The sequence below is a fragment of the Callorhinchus milii genome, unplaced genomic scaffold (genome assembly GCF_018977255.1).
Source record: "Callorhinchus milii isolate IMCB2004 unplaced genomic scaffold, IMCB_Cmil_1.0 Scaffold12, whole genome shotgun sequence".
NCBI classification, from domain to species: Eukaryota; Metazoa; Chordata; class Chondrichthyes; order Chimaeriformes; family Callorhinchidae; genus Callorhinchus; species Callorhinchus milii.
The window spans coordinates 16,183,561-16,209,989 of record NW_024704753.1 but is presented as its reverse complement, the minus strand read 5'-3'; the positions used below and the strand labels follow the sequence as shown (position 1 = coordinate 16,209,989).

The 26,429-nt window shown below is 46.6% G+C and overlaps 1 protein-coding gene across 1 annotated transcript in view; it reads right to left on the bottom strand.

The window, feature by feature from the left end:
* lamb2l (laminin, beta 2-like) overlaps nucleotides 1–26,429 on the bottom strand; it is a 54,612-nt gene that overhangs the window by 15,970 nt on the left and 12,213 nt on the right. Inside the window, 19 exon segments of the mRNA XM_007890388.2 lie at nucleotides 26–169; nucleotides 418–610; nucleotides 1,733–1,853; nucleotides 3,841–3,962; nucleotides 4,463–4,624; nucleotides 4,995–5,162; nucleotides 6,143–6,296; nucleotides 6,573–6,652; nucleotides 7,048–7,160; nucleotides 7,586–7,765; nucleotides 9,638–9,826; nucleotides 10,934–11,054; nucleotides 11,865–11,893; nucleotides 11,896–12,066; nucleotides 12,510–12,573; nucleotides 13,180–13,368; nucleotides 15,442–15,515; nucleotides 15,700–15,823; nucleotides 20,718–20,887. Of these exon segments, the coding sequence (XP_007888579.2) occupies nucleotides 26–169; nucleotides 418–610; nucleotides 1,733–1,853; nucleotides 3,841–3,962; nucleotides 4,463–4,624; nucleotides 4,995–5,162; nucleotides 6,143–6,296; nucleotides 6,573–6,652; nucleotides 7,048–7,160; nucleotides 7,586–7,765; nucleotides 9,638–9,826; nucleotides 10,934–11,054; nucleotides 11,865–11,893; nucleotides 11,896–12,066; nucleotides 12,510–12,573; nucleotides 13,180–13,368; nucleotides 15,442–15,515; nucleotides 15,700–15,823; nucleotides 20,718–20,887 (2,568 nt within the window).

The following is a 26,429-nucleotide window of genomic DNA, read 5'->3' as shown; positions in this document are numbered from 1 at the left end:
CTGGGAGTGTTTGTTGTTTACGTACCGGAGCAGCCATTTGGCCCAAAGCCGTAGTTTCCGGGGATACAGAGGTCACAGCGTCGGCCCATCACATTGCTCTTGCACCGACATTGGCCCCCGATCTTCTCACACACGTTGCTGTAGGAGCCTTGCCGGTCACACTGGCAGGCTGGAGAGCCAGGGCACAAAGGACAACCATCAGCAACCAACAGAGGGCTTTACATGAACCGGACATGGACTTACACGCCTCTCACACGCGCCCGTCACCGTCAACTTACACAGCTCCTCACGCACATCAGACGGCCTGTCACGCAGACGTCGCTGTCGCGCTTACACGCCACAGAGCCCCTCACGCACGCACCCACGCACACACACACACACACGCACACACACACACACGCACATCGTCGTACTTACGCAGAGCCCCATCGTGCATGATGGCCGAGATGCTGCAAATCAGTTGGACGCACATGTCAGCCAGCATGGGCATGGTGGCCATTTTGAAGGATTCCAGGCACATGTAGCGTGTCATCTCCTCGCGGTGATGCACGGAGGTGGGGTCACCGTTGGCAAACCCCGGCAACTCTGTGTACTTGGGCAGCAGCGCCAGCTGGTAAAATAACAAGTCCCTCGCCAATCATCCCCAATCGAAAATGATACCGAACATTATAGACAAATGCAGGTCTTTGGTCCCTATTTAATGATCAACTAGTGACTATCCTCCCTGGGGAAAGGAGGTAAGGTCTCTTGAAGCTGAGCTGACTCCAAGGTAACGTGTTTGACAGTGGAATTGGGAATTGAGTCAGTCCTCGGTGATGTTTAGATGGCCTGCAGGCCAAAGCCCTAAATGGCGGGAGTGTGGTCCTAGTCGGACAAGTAGCAGGAAGCTTGCCAGAGAGTGCTCCCTCAACAAAACAAGCTACTCTGTCTTAGCTGTTTAGACTCCCGCAGTTACCCCAACGCACACTCTGGGGACCCCAAGCCTTGGGTCTTGCCAACCTGCGGCTGACACTCTCCAAAATGAAGTAAGCAGGAATGCGTCCCTTGGGAAGACACATATATAATATATATGTGTAATATATATATATGTATAATATATGTTGTGTGTGGAACTCCTAGTTTGGCGTTCAGACTTGGTAATAGTTTGTGGCCTTTCTGCAATTCTGCTCACTGGCCAACAGGCGTCAGACTGACTCCTGTTAATGAACGGCAGATTCGCAATGGGCACAACAGCATCAGTCAGTCTTACTCCACAACAACAATAATCCTAACATTTTATAGTGTCTCGTCACATCATTGAGACTTCCCAAAGCGCTTCGCAGGACACGCTGCCGAGTGGCGAGACCTCGTGTACTTTGAGGGGCAATCACTTTGTGTGAAATGGAACAGCATCACAAGATTGCTTTAGAATAAAATAATAATCCTTGCCTTTGATACAGCGCTTTATCACGTCTTCGAGACGTCTCAAAGCTCTTCGCAGGATAGACTGTAAAGTGAATTGACTGTATATTTTGTGGGCTTTACACAAAAGAATATTGCAGGAGAAGCTGGTCAGTGCAGTGAGTCAGGAGGGGGATAAGTGAAGAGGGGGGTAAATGAGGAGGGGGGTAAATGAGTTTTGTCAGCAGGGGAGATATCATGTCAGGATGTAACAAAACAATTGGAAGTGTTTCTGATACAACTGAGGCACCGGGGAACTGTGCGGGGGTGGAAACAGCCATTGAATACTCACAGAATCCACCAGGATGAATGCCTTGTTTTGCCGGTAGTGAGCCTGGTGAAGCTGGAAACGGATCTTGATGGTGTAGTGGACATCAGGCTCGAAGCAGAAAGGGCCTGAAAATACCACGAACCTGAGGAAGAGAAAGTGTCTCAGAGCCTTGCGCTGTCTAGCCCGACCCCTCACTGTTTGCATTTGATATAGAGCCTTATCACATCTTCGAGACGTCTCAAAGAGCTTCACGGGCAACTGTAGTGTCTGTTTCTTTGGCAAAACGCAACAGCCAATTTCATGCAGTGGTGTCCCGCAAAGAGTCGTGGATTGAGTGACCAGGTTATTATTTATTTGATGGGATCATTACCCCCGGCAAGCGATCCGCCAATCGACTAACAAATGGGTTCCTACTTATTGCTAGGTAAACAGAGGCGAGTGTGTGGATTTACGTAAACTTGCCTAAGGTTTTTCCCTGCCCGGGAATCAAACCCAGGTCCACTCGCTTGCGAGGCGAGTGCTCTAACCGCTACGCAACGGGACACCACACAATCCTTGCATTTGATATAATGCCTTTCAGGTCGGTAGGAGATGTCGGAGTTGCAGGATTTACTGTAGAGCGCAGTGACTGTTTATTTTTGTATAATCCAAGGCCCTAGCGAGCGGGTAATGTCAGTCAGGTGGCGTGATGCGTTGAGACAGCTGGTGGGTCTCTCACACACACACACCACACCTCACTCTTTCCCCCCACCCCAGCGACCACGTGGACTGCATCCCGCTTTCTGCGAAGAATTAACAGCAAAAGCCAGTCAGCCAGACACCGGATCAAATGCCCACTCAGGAACCCGGTGACATTCCACAAAGGCGAACCGTCCTTTTCAGAGAGTGAAGCAAAACAGCCTGCGTTGGCGGAACAGGCTTTGACAGGAGCTCAGCTATAATTGACGGTAAGTGGACAAATCGGAAACAGAAAAGGGCTTTTGTGCAGCCCGAACCCCTTGGATTTCGCTTCCAATTAGTTTTTTGTCTCGTGTGTGTTTTTTTTTAAAAAAAAGAGGAAAAAAAAGAAGAAACATCCTCTCGTTAGGTCTGGTGTTCGTTTCGCAAGAACGCACCGAGCAAATCCACACACTCAATTCGCCCCCAAACTCCTCGCCTCTGCTTGCAACCCAGCCTTTGATTGATCAAACAAATCCAAGGGCTTAAAAGCAGGGAAGATAAATCGAGGGGAGGAATGAGCTTGGAAGAGGGAAGCACGTACACAGCTCCGCTCTTCCCTTCCACCCCACCACCACCCCACCCCAAGCAGATACTCGCTCGCCCAAATCTGAGCTGCTCCGAAACCGTGACTATCTTTTTTTACATCGCAAAACGGCAGTGCAGTAAAAATCCAATCAAAAGTCACTGACAACATACTGGCTCAGTCGTTAGCTCTCTTGCCTTGGAGTTAGAGGGTTGTGAGGGATTTTGAGATCGCAGTCCGATACAGTGTTGGGGGAGCGGAGTATTGTCAAAGGTGCCGTCCTTTGAACATGTTAGACCAAGATCCGGTCTGCATGACTGGTCATAAAGATCTCATGGCACTACTCAAAGAGACGAGCGAGTTTCGCACAAACGTCCCATGCCCCAGACAGCTTTAGCCCTAAAACAGGCGACTTCCAGGTCATTAGGTCCCTATTGTTTATCATTTGCATCTTCTTAATTAATTTACCAGCACACGAGTGGCCCCCAGATGATAGCCATGGATTCCCCTCCACCCCATACCCACCCCCATCCTCACACACACACACACACACACACACACAGAAGGGCAGCGACTGAGAGCTTCCGCCACTGCATAGCGGTATCCAGTGAAATGAACAACAACTTGCATTTATAGTGAGATAGAGTCTTGGGAGCGCTGACAATATCAAAGTGTCCCTGTTTGCTAATTTTAATCATGTTTAATAATAATAATAATCCTTGCATTAGAAACGGCGCCTTATCACGTCTTCGAGGCGTCTCAAAGCCCTTCACACAACAGACTGTAAAGTGAGCTGACTGTGTATTTCTCTCTCTCTCTCTCTCCCGCCCTCCCCCCCCCACCAAAAAAAAATAAGTGACTGAAAGCCACCCCTAGTGGGCTCCACCTCTCTGTGTGCCGCAGGGTCACCGGGTACGGCTGCTCGTTGGGGATGAGGTTGCCGCAACGACGGGATGAAGGCAAGGTGGTGGGATGTACGGTGGTCACTGCTTCCCAGTCCACTGCAGACTAAGGGAGAGAAAAAGAGGGCATAATGTAGCAACGACACTGATCTGCACATTGGTCCTGGACAACAGCTTCCCTACTACTATGACGACAACTTGCATCTATATAGCGTCCTACACGCTTACAGATTGGGGGGTGGGGTGGGGGGGGGGGGGGTCAGCCGTGTGTCTGACACACGCAGAAACCCATCACCGTTGCTTAAGAGAGTCCAAACCAAGCTGAGAATTCCATGCAGCCCACCTACACATGGAAGACCCAGAGATAGCTTGTTGGGATGGAACACGCTTTCTCTCTCTCTCTCTCTCTCTCTCTCTCTACCCCTGGAGGGATGCATCCTGCTCACCTAATTCCAGAAAGTATTAGGCGCAGGTTGGCAAGAGCCAAGGCTTTGCCGGGGGGCGGTGGGGGCGCGGGTGAAGGGGAGGTGGGAGGACTCCAGAGTGTGCGTTGGGGGGTTAAGTATCGCGTGGAGAAAGATTCTCTCTGCTCGTAGCGAGCCCTACCTCCGGCTCGTAACGCAGAAGGATCTCATACTCCATAGCGTAAGGGATGGTGGTGATGTCGAACACCAGGCCGGCTCCGTCCCGGACACGTGCGAACCCAGGACCCGTCCACGTAACCATTTTCTCCGTGAGCCGCTCTCGGTGAACCGTCTCCACGTCCGGCTGTAAATCAGAACGAGAGGGTGACCAGCCCACAGCGGCGGCAACAATTTTACATTCGTGTTGGGAGTCCTCGGCGCCTGGTAAGATACAGCGCTTAAAACCTTCCCTTAAATCGTTCACGCTTTCGTTGCGTCCAGCCTCAACGATTCAAAAGTCCCGCTCACTGGATTGCCCGCATCCACCCTCCGCGAGACTCCATCCATTACTCTACAGGCCATGTCCTCTCCTCTCCCAGAGCCCCACCGCTATCACCCACATTCTGGCTGGGGTCCACCCGGCCACCCCAGGCTTCTACCTCCGCTCAGCACGCGTCAATCCACTCCACCACTGGCAGGCATTTTGGCAGGAAGCGATCGAATGGGTCACGTACCTTTGGTTGCGACTGGCGCCTCCTCCTGGCGTTGGTCCTCTTCTGCGTCTCCCTGCGACGGCCTGCGTGGCGGTGGACCCTCCTGTGATGCAGGTTGTGTCTGGCGCCGACACCAGGCTGGTTGTCTTCTTCCACGCAATCGTTATCGAGCAGTGGCCGGAGAGAACCCTGAGACAGGGAGGTGCCAAAGTGGACACGATCATTCAGAAGTTGTATTGACACTGCACCCCCAACCTTCTCACTCGGAGCCAAGACTCCTACTCAGCTTAGCCGGGTTGATAAACACGATGGCTGACTTGTGCCATCGCCTTCCCACCAACAATGAGATCAACTGCTCTGGGTCCTGATTCCCGTGACTTTCGCCACCAAACAAATTTCTGTACTTTCGCCTTTATCAATAAAATCCACGTTTATACGGTGCCTTCCACATCAGGAGGACGCCTTAAAGCTCTTGACTGATAGTGATGTCGGGGGACCCAAGCTGGGGTTGGTGCTGAAGGAGGTTGGGAGGAGAAATATTATAAGGAGCCACTCGGTGCTCAGGCTAGAAAGGATTTGATGAAGGGGAGAAAGGGAATAATGTCGATGGCCATCAATGAGTCAGACTTCGCCTGAAGCTTTGTGGTTTATGGCGTATCAAAATAAGAGCAGCTGCCAGTATGTCTCTGATCGTATCTGCACCCGCCTTGTAACAGTGTACTTTACCCAGGCCTTAGGAATGCCTACCCAGCCTCGAACTCCATGCGGGCGAGTCCTCTTTATCAACAGAAAGCACTTTAACTATCTGGGCGCTTTATTGCGAGTTCGTGTGTGTGAGGTCGATGGGTGAGACTGCGAATGGGTTACAGTCAGAAGAGAGTCTTTGCCCCTTCCTCCACCGAGATCCATCAAACTTCACTTCAAACCATTCAGTGTCGTTCTGATCACAAAACACACAGTCACTCCACTTCGCGGTATATTCTGGGAAGCGCTTTGAGAGGTCTCGAGGCGCTATCTCAAATGCAAGAACGTGTATTTATATTGTTCACGTGGACATTACGGTGCGCCAATTGCGTCCGTGTTTGCCTGTTTGACGAATCCTTGTGGATAAGTTTCTGTATCAAATGCAGAGGTCATTATAACGACAGTGAAAGAGGGGTCGGGCTTACGGGCAGAGCGTCAGTCGGTGAGCGAGGGGAAGCTTCCTCGGCCTCGAAGGTGTAGTAGTCGAGCGGCATGCAGAAAAACCCAGGCTGGACCTCCGCGCACTCACGCCCAATGATATTGGGACGGCACTCGCATTGCCCGTCCTCCATCGAGCATCTGGTGTGGAGAGAAGAACTCAGCGTTACGCCCCGACATCTCCCACCCTCACGTCTCCCAGTGAGATACACAGCAATGGCAACTCGTGCTCAATGCACGCACCAGCCGCTGATTCCTGCATCTTCCAGGATCGGACCCAGCCTGGCTGTGCCACCCTTAGGAGCCCCAACACAGTAACAAGCCCAGCCTCTCCCCTCCACAGCCCCCCCCCTTCTCCACCACCGTTCAGCCTACAGTGGGCACAAAGAAGGCGCTGGAGGCTGGCAGGTTCTTTACCTGTTGTTGTAAGCTGCCCCGAAGTCACAGTCACAGTCCCGGCAGCCACGCAGATCGTTGCTGAGACCCCAGTATTCCGACTGCACCAGAAAAACAGTCGTATTGAACCACAAGGAAGACACCAGAGAGGAAAATAGCAGCTCCTGCCTCCTGTCTAGTTGTCCCCCCACCCCAACACACACAAACACACATGCACACACACACACGCACTTGAGATGAACGCTCTCTGAGTTTCCTGCTCCGCCTCAACCAGCCCCGGAAAGAGAATTGTCCCAGAAACTATAGAAATGCACAACAATTTGCATTTCTATAGTTTCTGGGACAATTCTCCGGCTTTATCTGAAAGCTCGGCTTTTGCCCGAAAGCTAAAATCGCCAGCGTCAACGCTCGGCCTCCGTTGGAACTCACCTTAAAGGCCGGCCGGGGGAAACGCGGCGGGGTTTGGCCTCTGCGATCGAGCGGCTCCGATACTCACCAAGCACTGGTTGCAGTAGCGGCCAGTGACGTATCGCTTGCAAAAGCAGTCTCCGCTGATCTGATCACACGCCGCGCCATTCATGATAATCCCCCGGGGATCACACCTACAGGCTGGGAACACACACACACACACAACACACAGGGGGTTAGATCACGCAGAGATCATGTTTTTGGTCATCTCTTCCCTCCCAACCCACCCACCCATCTCTTTGACTCACCCACCCACCCTTGCTCATGTCCGCTCCCAGCATTGTAAAGCTCTTCGAGACATCCTTCCAACGCGAAAGGCCACCACTCAACGTAAATTGTATGTTTCGCCCACAAACTGCGCAGTCAATTCGCTTTGCCGTCTATTCTGAGAAGCGCTTTGAGACGTCTCAAAGACGTGATAAGGCGCTGTATCAAATGTAATAATTATTATTATTAATATTATTATTATGTGAATTCGTGCCCAGTCCAGAGAGAGAGAGAGAGCTGGTAGGGGTTCATGGCCTGACCTTCCCTGAAGCTTTGCCGTGTACCAGGGAAACACATACCCTGACATCCCTGTGGGTCGTTCCTGCTCAGACCGTAGAATCCTTCCTTGCAGCTGTCACACCGTGTCCCCCGCACGTTCTCTTTGCAGCGACACTGTCCGCCGATCATTCCGAAATTCAAGTCCGTGTCCGTGTCGCAGATCCCTCCTTCCAGCGAGCCCACGGGGTCACAGTCACAAGCTGGACAGCAAAGCAAAGTCACACAACCACCTCTCCATCCAAAGCATTCTGTGCCCAATTGGCTGCACAATTGCTTTTTTCCCCACAAAATGTACAGTCAATTCACTTTTCACATGGTGTGAAGCTCTTTGAGACGTCTTGAAGACGTAATCAGGCATTGTTTCAAATGCAAGGATTATTAATATTATTATTTATAAAGGGATTTTAGATATTTTGTGTGCATTTGTATCAAATGCGGTACTTAATATTATGATTACTATGAATTACTATGCCTGATTTGAAAGCAAAGATGTTGGAAAGTGCATTCACAGCTTACTACCGAAATAATATTCCTCTTAATAGAAGCGTTTCAATGGTATTGCTCCTTAAGGAGCACATCCGTTAGATACACTGCACGGTCTTGTACTGAACCACTCAGTCTGGAAGCGTTACAGCGTTGCTCTGTGCCGTATTAGCTGCCCAGCGAGTGGAACAACGCCAGAGACATTGCGTTGCTGGAAAGTCCACAGGAATGAGCTGTACCCTGTGAGCGATAGCCTGCCGACACCCGCTGCCCAGGTGCATGCGGAGACACTGGAGAGCTGCCAGCGGTCGTGGAAACTTACACCAACCATCAGTCACAAAGGGTTTTGTCGTACAGTATTGAGATTCTACCTATGAGAAAGGCCACGAGGATTGTCCACACTGGGAGTGAATTGTGAAGCGATTCGGTTTATTGGAATAGGCTTCGGTGCACAACGCGAGTGAATCGTTTGTATCTTTGGATTCCAAACTCGATCAGGTGCATCTGCACCCGGAGCTGGTTTCAAACGCTTTGAGACATCGTCCCGACGTGAAAGGCTCTGTAGAAGTGTGAACTGCATTGCATTGGTGCCTACAAACCGATTTCTCCGTCGTGTCTCCTGGCAGCACATTAAACATTTCATTCCCGTTAAGCTTTTCTTCCTTCCATCAACCGATCAATCTGACCTCATTAAAGGACGATCGTTTGTTAACTATACATAAATACAGCTTCAAAGAAAGAAGTCAAACTGTGATATCTTTTGCCTAGAAAGTACAGCTGATCCTTTCCCTCGCCAGTCTGTGACAGGTACATTAACGCAACCCTCTGAGATCTGTTAGAAGTTTGATTGATTGAGTACATTAACCCACAATCATTGCAAAATAGCTGGGTGATTTAACCCATCACCTAAACTCCGATCAAAGCATTCACACGCCTAATAATAATCCCTCCAAAACCAAAAACAATAATAAATTGGTCATTTTCAATCTACGACTGTTTGTGGGACATCGCTGCGCGCAATTGGCTGCCGCGTTCGCCCACAAATATACAGTCAATTCACTTTACAGTATATTCTGTGAAGCGCTTTGGGACGTCCTCCCGACGTGAATAGCGCTATATCAAATGCAAGGATTATTATTATTATTATTCATGTAGCTCAGTGGTTAGAGCACTCGCCTCGCAAGCGAGAAACCTGGGTTCGATTCCCAGGGCAAGTTTCCTTACTCCACACACCTCTGTTTACCTAGTAGGAAGTAGGAACCCAGTTGTTAGTCGATTGCAACTGCATGGATTATTCCCAGGGGTAATAATACCTTCAAAAAAAATTAATAATATTTATTTCGGTCACTCAACCCATGACTGTTTGTGGGACGCTGCTGTGCGCAATTGGCTGCCGCGTTTCGACCACAAAATACACAGTCAATTCACCTCACAGTGTATTCTGTGAAGCGCTTTGAGACGTCTCGAAGATGTGAAAAGGCGCTGTGTCAAATGCAAGGATTATTATTACAGCTCCCTGCTGGGGGGGGCGCGGGGGGGAATTGTTAGCGCTCACTGCACTGAGTGAGCCCGAGAACTCAAGGACTTACGAATGCAGGCGCTGTGAGAGCGGATGTCTGCCGCAGGATTCCGGTAGTAGAAGGGTTTGCAGAGCTCGCAGTTCCTGCCCATCGTGTGGTGCAGACAGTCGTCGCAGACCCCACCGCTCACGTTTCCCGTGGCCATGTACACCGCCATATCAAAGTGGCACCTGCTGGCATGGTTGTTGCAGTTGCACCCTGGAATGAAACGCACATGTTGTTGGGGGTAAAAAAAATCTAACACAGTTCAGACTATTTGCTTTGAGAGGAAGCCAAACAATCTTCTTATCCACAGTGCAGGATAAAGCTGCTTGGTTTAGATACTTGCATCTCGGATATATGCGTCTCTGCTGGGCTACAATTATTTCCATCCCCGGCTTGGCTCATTAATGGGCAACAACACTTTATTTCCAACAATAATCCCACCTTTACTTGCATCCTGAACTCCATTAAGTCAGACAGATAGGCAGTTACTTGGGCAACGCGTTCAAGTACAGAACACACTCCAGCCTATTTGCTGTGAGAGGAGACCAATTCAATCTTCTTACGCGCAGTGCAGCGTAAGGCTGTTTGCTTTGGATATTTGCGTTTCCGATACTATTAAAAAGGAAATTCTAACTGAGAAGCCAATGTGAAGGGCGCTACATAAATGCAAGTTGTTGTTGACTTTGGTGATAGTACTGAGACGTCTGTCACCCAGATGTTAGGTATCATCTCAAGAGGTCCTTTTCCCTTGTCCCTCTGAAGGCTGGATCTTTGGAGTGATCGACGGTGTCAAAGACAGCAGAGAGATAGCGGTAGAGGCAAAGGGAGAGCAGAGGAAAAGAAAAGCTTAGGGTTGCCTTTAGCCTCCAGGATTCCTGGAGTAAGAGACAAATTTAGCAGAAGTGAGAGTTGCATCAGTCGACCTTAACGTGGGTCCAGACAGACCTGATGATGGAATGAGAGGCCGGGTTTGAGCCAAATGCATTCAGCAGCACAGGCCTTGGATCTCAGGGAGCAGAGATGGCTGTCATATCAGAGGGAACTGAGGGAGGAGTGGGGGTTAAGAGGCACATCAGGATTTAATATGAGTGAAGGTGTTGAGGACGGCAGGAAGGCAATTGCGTAGAAGATCGACAGAGGAAGATGGTGTGGGAGGAGACGAATCCACTGGAATCGAGAGAGAGGAAATTGAAGTAGGTTGAGAGTAATAAAGAGGAGAGAAGAAACAATTCTAGCTATGGCTTTTGAGGGGGGTAAACAATGCGGACGTTCAAGATCATAAAAGCGGAGGAGGGGGAGCGATGGGAACAAGTTCTGCACCTTTGCAGGCGTGCGGATTCCCAGCCTCTGCTGGACTCCATGGCAGGTCATGGTAGAAGTTCTTACACTGTTCACAGTTTAATCCCTTGGTGTTGTGCTTACAGATGCACCTTCCATGAATCTGAAACGTAAAGATAAGATTTGATCTTCCAACTCAGGAGAGAGCTCCCTGCGTCTCACACTCCCCTCCTGTAGCTTCACAAGGGATAGTTTCTGTATCGAGGAATAAGTTGGAAAGCATTGGACATCACCAAGATTAAAGAGAGGAGGGAGGACAAGAAGGATGAAGAACTAGGTGTTAGATGGCCCCAAAGTTGGGGTTTAAAGGACCTCACATTGTAAGAAGGGAAGATTGAGTGACAGAAGGAAGTTCACGGTTTTGAGATCCTGCGAAAGTTTCAGAGAGACTTTGTCGAGTTTCGATTGCAACAGAAAGAGGATACAGGCAGCAGGAAGGACGAGGAGGTCGTTGTGTTTAGCACAGCACTCTTGAGGAACGAGAAGAGAGGCCACAAAACCTAACAAGTTAATATCAATACGATAGAGAAAGACAAGAAAGGTTGCGGTGGAGAGAGAAAAAATAGTCTAGCAGAAAAACATTCTTAATTTTGTCACAAAACGTACAATTTATGTACGAGACTTTTTATTATTAGATGATTTCTGTTATTACAATTAGTTCCGCTGCCTCCTACTAAGATAACAGTGGGTGATAAGGCGCTAAATCAAATGCAAGGATATTATTGTTATAATAAAGGGGCTTTATTTTATATATTTTGCGCGCGTTTATATCAAATACAATATTCAGTATAATTGTTATTTTTATTAATATTATTATATGAATAATAATATATTATTAGTAGTATTATTATCATAGCTCTATTATCACTATTAATTATACTTAGCGCTATATCAAATGCAAGGATATTATTACCATGCCCTCTACTCCTCCTCGTATGCCTCGACGGGAGAACATTCGGATGCGTGTCCATAGCAAAAACAACTGCCTCGAACCACAAGCTCGTACACAGCGTAATAATACTTCTGAAGGACTTCCACCCGCCTATCCAGCAGATTGTCTCCCAGGGTGTGCAGCTTCGTGAAGTTTATTCGCAAGTTTGTAATTCTTAGAAGATCTGAAACAAAAATAAAGAAATGACTAAAAGAAATGTCAGTTCTTGAGAACTGAGAACCAAAAAAAGAAAAGAGTTTCAGCAATTTGGAGACATTAATAAGGCATTTCTAAAAAGATCAAATAATAATGATTTGGTCATTTAGTTTGTGGGACACTGCTGTGCGCAATTGTATGCCATGTTGCGCCCACACAATATACAGTAGGTTCCCCTTAAAGTATATCCTGTGAAACGTTTTGAAACATCTCGGAGACGTGATAAGGCGCTGTATCAAATGCAAGGATTATTATTGTTATTATTAATACTACTACTGATGGCATTAATAACTCAACCAAAGGAAAAATACATTCAGACCAATTGCGGACGTCTACACAACCACAAAACCTAGGAAACCCTTCATCGGCAAACTAGATGTGTGAAAGATATGAAACTTCCTCCTCGTTTACCTTGTATCTCCAGGCTGTAAGGGTCGTCCACTTTGATGGCAGGATCCAGCACTTTGTAGATGACCTGCAGAAAGGGATTTGAACAGCTGTGGTAACGCACATGAATTATATACATATTCTAGGTTGCACAAACTGGTTTGGATTCGCTGGAGTTCAGAAGGTGGAGGGGTGATCTAATCGAGGTGTTTCCTCTGGTGGGGGAATTATGAACAAGGGGGGGGGCATCATCTTGAAATAAGAGCTAAGCCATTTAGGAGTGAAATCAGGAGCACTTTTTCCACACAAAGGGGAGTGGAAACCTGGAGCTCTCTTCCCCAAAAGGCTGTGCGTCATTGGCATTTTCAAGTTTGAGGTCGATAGATATTTGTTTCCAACAGCTTCAACGAGCCAACGAGTTGAGATGTGGCACGATTTGGCACAAAATCCTCACCATGTTTCGAGACGGACACAATCAACTGGGTGATCGAGAACGTGGATAAATTTGGAGCGGAGGACAATGGCACAATAAAGAATGTGCACAATGTATTTGAATACCTTTGATGTTCCTTTAGCTTAAACATTATCTGGCCCTTCACTGGTCTCTCTCTCCTGCCGCTCCCACTCCCTGAATTACTTTAAATCAGAAAGTTTCACCATAAATCTGGCCAGAATTTCGCTGCGAATTACCAACCTCACCCTCCGTAGAGGGTTCTATGTCAGAGTATCGGTGTTCACAAATAATGTCATCGATCCTCCTGAGAGGGCTTGTGTGTATGGACGGGAAGGCAACCGTGCAGTTGAATGCGAAGTAGCGATAGATCTTCCAGCTGCGACCAAAGTCCGAGGACCTCTCAATAAACATGGCGGCCGGACGGAACGTCTGTCGGGCAGAAAAGTCACATTGACAAACACGCACAAGGGAAAGTTCAGTGCAGAAAGCTCCAGGTATGAACAGCAACAACTTGCATGTAATATAGTGCCCCTCACACAGGGTAGTGTCCTGGAGCGCTCGAGTTAGATAGATATGTTAGCAGAGGGGCCAGAGTTGTGGCAGATGAAGTTCAGTAAAAAATAAGAACAACTGTGAAGTGGCGAATTTTGGGAGAAAGAATAGGGAAAGGAATAACGATAATAATGATAATTCATGCATGTGATATAGAGCTTTATCACATCGTCGAGACGTCTTAAAGCACTTCACAGCATTCACTGTGGGTGAACTTGGCAGCCAGTTGCATACAGCAATAGCCCACAAACCCTGGATTCAAATGCTATTGATTTTGAGGCAGAACGAAAGCCAAACACGGACAGAAACATAAGGATGTCCTGAGGTTCATAATGCAGGACCTATCCAATACAAGAGAGGACAAGAGCTTGGCTCAGTCAGTAACACACTCACTTCTGAGTCAGAAGGTTGCGAGTTCAAGCCCAACATTGTGATGTTGAAATCGCAGTCCAGAAATAATTAGAGCATTATTACTCTAACGTGGTAATTTAGGATCGCGCGTCAGAGCGTTTGTGGGGATGGGAGGGTGGGGGAGAAACGGTGTCTCGATAGCCTTTGGGAGAAGGAATGGCCACAGTAACATTGATAAATGGAGAAAGACTGGAAGAGTTTGAGGCTACAGGTGACAGAAAGATCATCTCTCACCATTCAAGTCTTCTCTTGCATGCTTTCCAGGCATGCAACCGAGCTCCTGAAAGCATCATCAGCTTCCAAACAAGAAACGATTGTGTGCGTCTTTCTAATATAAATTTAGACAAAGTAAATTTAGGGAAAAATTCCAAATCTCTCCCCTGGCTCCGTATTCTGTGAATTAGCTCACATTATCGGAAAAAAGTTTTCTTTTTAAAAAAACACTTTTAATAAAAAAAGTATAGTATCAAAAGGAGCTAATTGCATTTTTTCTACTTTCAGAAAGAAAAAAAAAGGGCGAAATTATTGTCTGATGTTTGAAACTCTCCCAGAAGCAGTGCCCCCCCCCCCACCCCCACTTGCTTGGCTATGACCACAGGGTGTAATTCCAATCTGTCAAAATAAATCTCGTCAACATGTTTCCAACGAACCTTGTATTAAAGACCTTGCGGTTTTGTCAAATATCCGCTTACATGAGTAGTCATTTTTAAGGCATCTACAGAGAATGGGAGCAGTCTCCGCTCCTGTTTCAAAAAAAAGCCTTGTACGTTGACTTGTTGAGTAATGATAATTGTGAGGTTTGACGAGCGAGCGAGAGAGAGAGAGAGAGAGAGAGAGAGATAGAAACAGTATCAAATGACTTTAATTCAGATGCTGTTGCTTTGTCTATTGATCACCGAGATTTTTTACAGCAGCAGAATAGACATGGGTCAACAAGAAAGGTGTCAGGAAGAAGAGGGTGACAATGAGAGGTGGAAGCCATTCCGCTACCATTCAAGCCTCTTCCAGGACAAGCAACAACATTACATTTATAGAGCGCCTTTCGCGTTGGGAAGACGTCCCAAAACAGTCAGATGTCGGGGCGCGAGCATGAGGGATGGGTGGTGTAGGGGTGAGGGAAGGCAGAGAGGTGGGAGGGCGACCAGAGGCACGATCGAAGAGACCGACCTTGAAGGAGGCAAGAGAGGAAACGAGGCGAAGGGACGGGGGATGGAGTTCCAGTGTGTGGGGGCAGAGATGCTGATGGTAGGGCGGGTCGGGCAGGAGACATGGAGCAGGCCGGAGCCCGATGAACGGAGGGAGCGGGCAAGTTGGTAGCGAGTTAGCAGATAAAGCAGACAAAGGGAGCTTTGTCAGCAGACAAAGGGAATAGTGTAAATATTTTATTGCTCCAAGTACTGGTTCTCAGGCTGTAAAGAGCATAAAGAAACTGAAGCGCTTTGAGATGTCTCAAAGACATGAGAAGGATTATTATTAGTATTATAGTTTCTTTAGAAATTTCCCAGGTCTTGATGCAATCATAGTTCTCCCCCATCTCACCTTGAACTTCATGATGAGGTGTGTGAAGTGGAACTCTGCTTCCAAATTTAGCTGGATGCTGACTCTTTCCTCGCCTGTGGTACAGTGGGGGAAAAACAGAGCCAGATGGTGATTCACAACAACAGGAGGTAACATTAGCTCAAGCATCGTCTGGTGAGACAGGTAATGATTGTGCTGTCATCACTGTTGGGGCACTTTAAAGCAGGTGCAGGGACGTGGCTGATTACACTCAAGGACAACGTGATATATAGCACTCACCGTTTTCAGACTGCCACCATGTCCTTTGTCCAGTCTGGTCTGTCAGATAGACCACATTCTCCACTCGGTGACTGTTGGGGTCAGAAGGCCTCAACGAATTACACTGAAAGCACTTCTTATCCCCCTGCAAGAAAGAAGAGAAATCGCTTTGAGAGGAGACCAAACATTAACAGTCACCGAATGATCCAGTTCTTTGGGTGTTATGTGCCCTTCAATAAAACCCTTGCCCAAATGGTATTATTTATGTGCGATCCTAACACCGACACTGTGCTTCAGCAGAGAGCAATGTTTCAAAAACATAGTCTCTGGATAAGTATCAGCAGTGGGAATACTGACTGATTTTATCTTCACTAGTCTAGGTGGCCCATGGTAAAGCCAGCAGGTTGAGATCACCCACCGTACACACAAGTCTTGAATCTCTGATCTGTCTGACTTAATGGTGCACCGAGGCAGTGCCTTTGGCATGCGAGGTTGCTATCGGAAATCACCAGCACATTACCGCACTGTAGCAAAGTACTAGGCCGTGGATCTAAGTGAGCTGTATTATATGGCTCGCGATCACTAAATTACTGGGTTGCATTCATCTTCAGGCTTTTTTGAAATGTACACCCAGGAGATAAGAAAAAAATGCTCGACATGTCATGACAAAGAGCGGTGCGACTTGAGGCTGTGATGAAGTACGATGTGAGGATTTATTAGAGTGGGCAAGAAGATAGCAGATTGCACCCAGAGGACCCAAGGTTACATTGCTGCTATGTCTACCAGTGTGCTTAACGAGCAGGCAGGTATTTAAAAGATAAGTGAGTGAGAGAGATTTTACAGAGGTTCAGGAAATAGATTTTTTTATGTATATATATATGTATATACACACACACACACACGTACCAATCTTTGGTGATGAAGATTATGGCCAAATTCCAGATTTGATTGTTAACGCTGAGACCTGTTCTAACATGAATGGATGAATATCTGTAAAGCACCTTTTATGTTGAACTGCATTCATTGAAATGAACATGCAAACGAATGGCCCAGAGGATTATGATGTGGGCCCCCTCCTAAGTCCTGAAATTCGTTGTGAGGAAAGAAAAGACTTTGGGGGTGTCTCGCTGCCCTGTGCCTAATCTACTCGGAGGAAACGCACCTCAGCTTCTTGGAAACGTTCGATTGAAGGCACTGCAAAGTAACGACTACTGATACTAATATTTGAGGTGACGGTTTGCAATCTGGAACTCTTTCCCCCAAAAGATGCTGGATCCATTCACATTTTCAAGACCGAGGTGGCTAGAATTTTGTTAGGTAAGGGTATCGAAGGATATGGGGGAAAAAGGCGGGTAACTTGGAGTTAAGGCAAGGAGATCAACCATGATCTTCTAGAATGGCAGAAGAGGCTTGAGTGGTTGAATGGCCGACTCCTGTTGCAATGTTCCTATGGCACGGGATACGTTTCCATTGCCAGTGCTACCCTCAACCTCTTCCAAGTCAAGTAATAATAATAATCCTTGCATTTGACATAGCGCCTTATCACGTCTTCGAGACGTCTCAAAGCGCTTCGCAGAATATACCGTAAAGTGATTTGACTGTGGGCGAAAGTACAGCATGAGTTAGGTCTGGAGCAAACCCCCCCCCCCCGCTGTAAAGACCGTAGAATTTTGTCAAGGCCAGGATCAGACTTGCCTTTGACGACCAAACACACCCAATGCTTGAACACCCGGCTGACACATTAGAAACTTGTAGGTTGATCTCCCACAGACTGACTGTAAATTCCACTTTAATAATCCGTGTTCAGCAAGAGTACAGGTGTTATCAGCTGCGGATCACAATGAGAGCTTGGCTCAGGTACACCCTGAGCTACACTCGCTGGAAGAGGAGATTAGAGGAAAGGAATGAGGGGAATGTCAAACTGGCGTGTCACGTGATGTGCTTTGCTATAGCAACCTCACATGAAGTATCCCCGTGTAAAAGAACTTGGAAAAGAGTCAAGTTCGGAACAACCTTGAGTCCAAACAACAATTGGTAATCCACCCTCTGGTGAAGCAGTTTGCTACTTGAAAACTGATCGGACAGAACTCCTCTGTTCAATGCTAAATTCCGTCTGCGCTATTCCTATAAGGTGCCGCTTACGACTGTCGTCACAACTTGCCCAACCTCACGAACGGAGTGTGCTGTCTGCTTAGGCCGCGGAGAGGAAAATAAATGCGAGAGAATGGGCCGAAGCTTTCACATTCAATCTCCGTAGGACGCCTGGCATTCTCCCAACACTGGGAGTGAGCATATGGGAGAAGGACAGGGAAGAGCTATGAGAATCAAAAGATCTGTTGCAATTTCTCAGAAATCAATGCGTTCATTGAATCTGGCCAATATATACCAATGCCAAATCCTTGACTTTTATTATGTTTGCCCTCGGTAGGTTGGTTATTGGTGCTGTGCCCATCAACAACACCTTTAATCAAAGGAGTCAGACGAGTCTCTAGTGAGGAACATCAGCAGAGGATTCTAATGATTATCATAGAGACAACTGTGTCGGGCAGTATGGTTGCCAAGCTGCAGGGAGCTGGGAGATGAGTCAGTGAAGGTCAAGGATGAGTAATGATGGATGCGGGGTTAGATGTAGATGCCGCAGTTCTTTGCTATGTTTATCTGGGAGAGAGGGGGAGTGCGTCTTAAGAGATTGTTTGCTATGTTTTAACACCAAGAATAAGAGCAACAATTTCTGAAACAATGAGGTATGTGGAGCAGAGGACTGGAAACACAAAGGGAAGAGAGCAAAATGAAACAGCAACGCAATACATTTGTGTAGCGCCTTTCGCGCCGGGTGTACAGCCCAAATCGAAATCTATTCGATATCTTAATTGGGACTTCACCAACACACAACAGGTTCAGAGAAAGGCGAGAGATAGAGAGAGGGAAAGAGTTAGAGGAGGTATATTTTCATGTCGCCTGTAGTAGAATACGCCGCTGGCATTCACTGTCAAATCAACAGGACAAAGTTTTTTTCCCCCCAAGTCCCGGCCAACAATCCCCAACTGAAAAATTGGTCACTCACTTAATGGCTGTTTGTGGGACTTTTGCTAAGAGCAAATTGTCTGCCACATTTGCCTACAAATATAGTCAGTTCACTTCATAGTAAAGCCCTGTGAAATGCTCTGAGACATCACGAGAAGGTGGTAAGGCGGTCTGCCAAATGCAAGGATTATCATTATAAGTTTCAGTCCCTAGGGTGACAGTTGAACAATAACACATCGAAAAAGAATAGGAGGCAAATCTTCTCAGGAAGAGAAAAACAACAACAACTTGTTAAATAAAACTAAAGCCCCCTTTCACGCAGGATAATGTCTCAACCACAAAACACTTTTATATAAAAAAAATTCCTTTGACATGTTAAAACTGCAAGGAAATATTAATGTCTAACCTGTCTCTCCTCTCCCCACCCTGGTTAGTGATTTCCAACAATAGTGGTATAACTTACTGCACGTGGAAGACAGACCTTTAGACCTGCAGCTCCTGCAATGTATTAGTCACACAGTGCATCGCCAACGACAGTAAATCAGATCTTTTGAATTAGTTACACTACGCACTCACACACTGATGCCCTCACTCAGACAGTGACTTGTGATTCATCTTTGCACAGCGCGATTCTCTCTGTGCCTTGATGAATCCTCAGAGATCGAGTAGAGTCAGATTGAGTTTGGTGAGACCCTTTTTATCCTTTTGCCAAGCTGAGAGGTTTGGTGTGTCTGTGCCCAAGGCACCTTATGAAGCAGCCACCACATCTAGCATTGGTGTGAGCACATCACTTCCACAAGGTCTCGTTTGGTTTGGTTTCCTATCAGCAGCAAAGGTGAAGTGAGCCAAGTGGGATGTCACAAGTAAAGTGAGGAGGGGGCTGCTGATGTGGGGGGTGAGGAAAAGAGGTGAGTTCAGTGAAGCTGACATAAGGCAGTCAACAGCAACGCAAGTAGAAGTGAAATGACAGAGTTATCACAGGCAAGAAGAAACAAACAGGCTCTAAGTTATAAAGCAGTCACTGGTAGACGTTCAGAACCCAAAGGTCCTTCCAACCATGCTGAAGGCAGGTCACCAGACACATTACTCTAATGTGACATCTCATCGTAGTTAAACAAAACAATATTCCTGCATCTCTGAGGCATCAGAACAATCTGCTTCCAACTGATAAGAAGCTCTTGTTTGTTCAGTCTGTGCTTGAACTGATGGTAATGCTGGTACCTGAACTAGACTACACACGACTGTACAGCTTCAAACCCCACAAATTCTCAGATGATCGTCTCTTCTGAGGAAAAATTCATGCACACAAATCAAAGCTTGGGATCACTCAGCAAAAGACAGGGACGAGGACACTAGCTATTGTAGTACTGTATTGAGACGTACTACAGTTTCGAGTGAGAAAAATATGTAGAGAGAAATAAAGTTAGATTGATGTGTCAGTCTCGGAAGGAGTTGGGTTTTACAGAGTTAAGAATTTTTAGTGGAAAGGTACATTTTCCATGAGAGACTAAATTGAGTGCCTCTTAGAGATTCCTTTAGCGATGAAGATGTGAGCATTCCAACTGAGATTGGCGGAGATAGTGTGGACAAGAATGTTTGCAGATGAAGGAATAAGAAGGAGCTATCAAAGCTTTCTCAAAAAAAAGTTAGAGATGTTGATGATACTCTCAAGAGATGCAGGTATGAAAGAAAATGTTATTAAAGAAAAAGTGTTTGAAGCAAAATTGAATGAAGAAATAATAATAATCCTTGAATTTGATACAGCGCCTTATCACGTCTTTGAGACGTCTCAAAGCGCTTCGTTAGATATGCTGTAAAGACTGCACATCTTCTGGGTGAAACGCGGCAGCCAATTGTGCACAGCAGCATCCCACAAACAGTCGTGGATTGAAAACTCAATAACTAGAGGCATTAACGATGTTAACGATTTTTTTTTGTCTCCCGGATGGCAAGTTGAGAAGATACCAGGGTTGACCGCAGCGATGAGAAGGTGCCAGGAGTGGCCACAGACTTACTTGGAGATGGCTGACTATACAGTAATCGGTGGGTCTCTGGAGGCCGCATGTTGACGTGGCGGTCAAATTTGGAGCTCGACCGATCAGGAGGTTCCCCGTTGCTGGGTAACAGCTTCCCTCTGTACATCCATGTGGCAAAGATGGCTGCTCCTGGGCAAAGCCACTTGTCACTGTCGGGAAAGAAAAGGTAAGGGATTTAGAAAGACGTCCTAAGACTCTACATTATTATATTTATTACGTGAGTCGAGGCTGGGGCTGGCGTTGTGTGGGGACCATATTCTCAACTTGGCAACTTTCTTGAAAAGTTTCAATAAATTTCCTAACGCATATTTTAACTATCAATTCCTTTCTTTCTCAAGGACAACATTAGCTGAACTACTGAAAATTCAGTCAGACAATTGATTTAGGCAGCTGTAATGGCCTTATCAGTTTTGTGGCTGAAGTTCCTCGACTCCTACAATGTGGAACTGATAGAAACTAAACTGTGTTCTTGTGGGATGCACCGAATTACCCACAAAACATAGTCAATTCACTTTACAGTATCTTCTGTGAAGGGCTTTGAGATGTCTCAAAGTCGTGATAAGGTGCTATATCAAAGGCAAGGATTATTATTATTATTATCATTGTATATTTATGGTCATTTTGAAAACATTTATTTTACGTTGAAGGAAATTTGTTATGAGACGACATCCTAATATGAAGCTGATTTAACTAATTGCCAACCCTTGACTTTTGTAGCTCCTCAATTTATTTCGTACCCCTTTGGGCTTGGAAACAATGGTAAATTAGGCACAGATCCCAACCGAAACCTACCTGAGAGCAGAAACTCAGATGAATAAGTTGTCTCGACTGTTATAGCCGTGAGCAGTGGGAGATGTATGTGGTGGGAGGGGAAAGGGGAGAACAGAGCTGCTGGGAAAGAGCCATTGCCACAATTATTGAACCAGAGCTGACCACACAGGAGTATTTGTTATTGTAATCATTTTAATTAATATTCTTTGCTCAATGCAGCCTCTCATGTGAAGCAAGCAGTCGGCGTGTGATCCCAAAAAATGTATTTTCTCAACTGTCTTGCCTCTGCCTCCCCAAATCAACGATACATTTAATTTCCTCCTCTCTCTCTCTCTCTCTCGCCCCCTGAAGACACGGGCTGATGCTGCCATAAGGTTCCATAAGTGGCGTTCAATATCCTAGTGGCCTTTCGCCGCACGGGAGTCGAGACGAGGATCATCAGCAGACCATGTACGACTGGCATCGCAGCCTCTGTCCTATACTCAGGTTTTGTGTTAACTGGGCTCAGTTGGTAGCCCCCTCAATATTGGTTCCTGGCTGATTTTCCTGCTTCTCTCTCTGAGTCAAGGGGCGACTGAGACCAATTACACACCCATCCCAATTGAGATCAACTGGCTGCACAGACAGAGATTGAACTCGGGACTTTCCTGGTTTGTCTGTATAATCAGCAGAAGAGCGAGGAGTGCCTTTACCAGCTGAAGCATTGAGACAACCTTAAAACGTGTCCTTCTAAATCAGCACAGAGATTACCACTTGACACAGGAGACTTCAATGTAGAGGGGTCTTCAGACTATATGATCCCATCATTTCAGAATATCTATCTTCCCATCTCAGGATCAAACTGTGTGTTAAATGCCCAGTGTCGTAGATTAATATTAGATTTTCAATGGAGAAATTCACAACCGACCAACAGTTTTGGCAATCAGCTGTAGCTCCTACAGTTAATTCCACCTGTAGTTTAACACCCACTCCTATATCTCCTTTCCTCGTGGAATCCATTGAGAAGTTTTCCAAGTTTGACGAAAAGCAAATAAAACATGAAGGAATAATTCTGTCAGAACTGCAGTATACTGACATTGTCCCAGTACAGCTGACACAATAAGAATAATAATTCTTGCATTTGGTAGAGCGCTTTTCACGTCTTCTAGACGTCTCAAAGCGCTTCACAGAATATACTGCAAAGTGAATAGACTGCATATTTGTGGGCGAAATGTGGCAGCCAATTGCGCACAGCAGTGTCCTACAAACAGTCGTGGATTGAAATGACTAATTTATTATTTTTTTCTTGAGGGATTATTATCAGGCGAGAGTGGAGTAAGGAAAGTTGCCCAAGGTTTCACCCTGCTGGGAATCGAACCCAGGTCTCTCACTTGTGAGGCGAGTGCTCTAACCACTGAGCTGCAAGACTCCAGGTATGGTGCAATACCTGGACTGAAATAGACTCAACATGTGCACTCGATAGTGAGTCAGTAACAAGAGGGCAAAGGTTTAAGGTAAATCCAGAAGAGCAAAGGGAAATGTTAGGAGATTTATTTTAATCTATAGTTGTTAGGACACAGAATTTCTATTGTTTTTAAGGGGGACTTAGATCATTATCTGAATTGGAGAAATATAAAGAGATGTGGGTAGAAGGCAGGAGAATGGGTTGAACTAGATATATAAATAAAAATATAATAAGCCTTGCATTTGCTATAGTGCTTTTCAGGTCTTCGAGACGTCTCAAAGTGTTTCACAGAATATACTGTAAAGTGAATTGACTGTATATTTGTGGGCGAAACACCAATTGGCAGCCAATTGCGCACAGCAGCGTCCCCACAAACAGTCGTGGATTGAAGTGACCAATTTTATTATTGTTTTTGTTTTCTTGAGGGATTATTATCAGATGTGTGGGGTAAGGAAACTTTCGCCCTGCCAGGAATCAAACCCAGGTCTCTTGATTGCGAGGCGAGTGCTCTAACCACTGAGCTACAGGACTCCCTAGATTGTCTCCTTCAGGGAGCCAGTACGTGCATGATGGACTACTTCTGTGCTGTAACTTGCATTTATACAAACCCTTCACTAGGATATTAAATCCTTAAAGAAATAATAAATTGGTCACTTCAATACAGTCAATTCACTTTGCAGTATATGTTCTGTAAAGCGCTTTGAGAGGTCTCAAAGATGTGTGAGGCACTGTATCAGATGCAAGGATAATGTCTCCAAACATTTTACAATGAAGGGACTCGGGGTGGTGGGAGAGGGAGAGAAATTCTGGGCCAAGGACCCAGACGCCACCTGATCTCCTTGGAGCAGGTTCAAGTGATAGGCTTGTCAAATACCAGCCTCTATCTGGCCCTCGGTATTCCAGCTAAATTGGAAGCTGATGAGTTATACGGCAAGTTACATCGGTCGTTGCGGCATTTATACAGACACAACTTATGCAAACACGAATTTGCGAAGCACAGTCGTTACGTTCAATGAGCTTTTACGCACAAACAAAACACAGGGACAAGTTGTGCAATCTTTTTGCTATCCGGTACATTGCCCTCAAGATAGCCACATGCTTGTAGGATAGGGACCTCTAGGCCTGATTCAGGCTTGAAACACCTAACATAACATTGCGGAGAACTTCTTAATGATTGGAGACCCGAACCAATAGAGAAGTGGGGAGGGAGAGATAGGTGACCATAGGCATGGTCGAAGGGGTACTTTGTAAGGTGGAATTTCTCGTCTCCTTTCAGGCCCAACTGATTGAACGTGAAGTTGGTGAGAGACGAACAGATACCTGTATCTGGGTCTGTATCACTGAGCCGCTGCATTTAGCCGGTCTCCCCCAGACCGTAAGACACGCCCAGCTTTCAAATTGAGATTCTTTTGAAGAATTCAGGGGCGTTGAACATATTGTCAAAGCATCCTGACTATTCCAAACATTCCCATTAGTGCTACTCTAATGCACACACAGTACATACCATAACACACGCTCACCTTGGATTCCGAGACTTACTTCGTTCCTCTTTTATAAAAACATTTAGTTCTAATCATTAACTTATTGTGTTCAAACGAAGAAACTCCGAAGTTGAGTCAGCAATTTCAGTAACAGCAGTTTAGCTCTAGGTTATAATAATTTACAGTAACAGATCCAAGTTATAATAATAATCCTTGCATTTGATACAGTGCCTTGTCATGTCTTCAAGACGTATGAAAGCGCTTCACAGAATATACTGTAAAGTGTAGTGACTATGTGTTTTGTGGGCAAAAAGGTTAACCTTCGTCTACCTTACAGGCAAACAAAAAAAGCCAGCTAATGTCTGGGTCATTACTGACATCACTGTCCACCATGCGAAGCCGCAAAGAACTGATGGTATGGTACTTTCCGCACAGGAAGAGAGGTCAGCAGTGACCTGAAACTCAGCCATTTTTGTAGGGCAGGAAGCTGACCGAGTTATGACAGAGTTTCCTAAGGTTGCGGGCATGTTGAAAAAAAATTGAGTGGAAAAGAGAAGCCTGGGGTTGTCCTTTGCCTCCAAGATAACCTTGGAGTAGAAGGAGAATTTGGCGGAGGCAAGAGCGCAGGGGTAGGTCTTGGTATGATGGAGCCAAATCTGCCGCCCATTAGTTTAGATTTGGTCCAAGCACGTTCGGCAGCTCGCACTTGTGCGTTGAGGGAACGGAGACGGCTGGTGTACCGGGGATTTACGGGAGTATGAGGCAGTTCGGGAGGTGAGGGGGGGCAAGGGAGTCCAGAATAGAGGAGAGGGAGTTGTGGAGAAAAGAGTGAGGAGGGGAGATCGGTCAGGGAGGGCCAGAGGTGTAGGAGTTCAGATGACTCCAGGGCAGTGGAGAGGGAGGAATTTGTTTTCTTTACAGACGGCATGTGATGGTAGAGGGTTGAGAAAGGGAAGGGGTACGGAAGTATTGAGGGAGATTAAGTCCGAAATGGCTTTGTCAATGATGGTGATGTCCGAGACGGTGAGGCTCCGGGTGATCACCAGGTCAAGGGAGTGGCCACCTTGAGGGAGGAGAAGGCGGCAGAGGTAGAGCAGGAGGGGGTGAAGTGGTTGAAGTCACCTAAGATGAGGAGGCGTTAAGAGGAGAGGGAAGATAGGAGGGTGGAGATGTCCGAGAGGAAGGCAGGGGAGGGCCTGGGAGGGGACGGTAACAAGGAGGATTTTGAGGGAGAGCCTGGAAGGGTGGTAGAGGGTAAGGTGTTCAAAGGAGGGGAAGGTTTCAGAGGAGTAAGGGGAAAGGCCGAGAGGGGACCGGGGGATGAGAGCCACACCACCGCCACGGCCATTAGGCCGTGGGGTTTGGTGAAAGGTGTAACCTGGAGGTGTGGTCTGGGGTGACCCAGGTTTCAGTGAGGGCGAGGATGTCAATGTTTTCCTCGACGGTGAGGTCATGGATTGCGAGGGATTTATTTGTTAGTGACAAATAGTGACAATGCACACCCACAATGAGATCAGTGTTACAGACGACTCAATGATTAACTGATGATTAAACTGCAATAGGGTGGTACTGCCTGCAGAAAATCAGTGCAAAGTGCACGTTCAAGCACTTGCTAAACTTACACCAGAAATCCAGATCAATCCACTCACATAATCGTACATCATAAGACTCCCAACTAATCCTTTCAAGGAAGATTGTTTTGAGACTGACATTCTCGGAACATGCTTTTCCTGGCTGTTCTCTATTTATTACCAGCAGGAGGTATCCCAGTCAATTGGACGCTCGAGGGAAGGTCGCTGCACTTACATGAGGAGACAAGCTATCACTGACAGCTTAATTATCAGAGGTGATGTTTGCGCTGAAGCTCAAAGAGGTTCTGGATGCAGCACATCAGTTAATGAGGCTCTGCTGATGGAAATTCTTCCTTACGATTGATCTTTATAAAGGCACGGATTCATTGTTCTGTACGTTAGATGCTGTTTTGCTGAACATGTT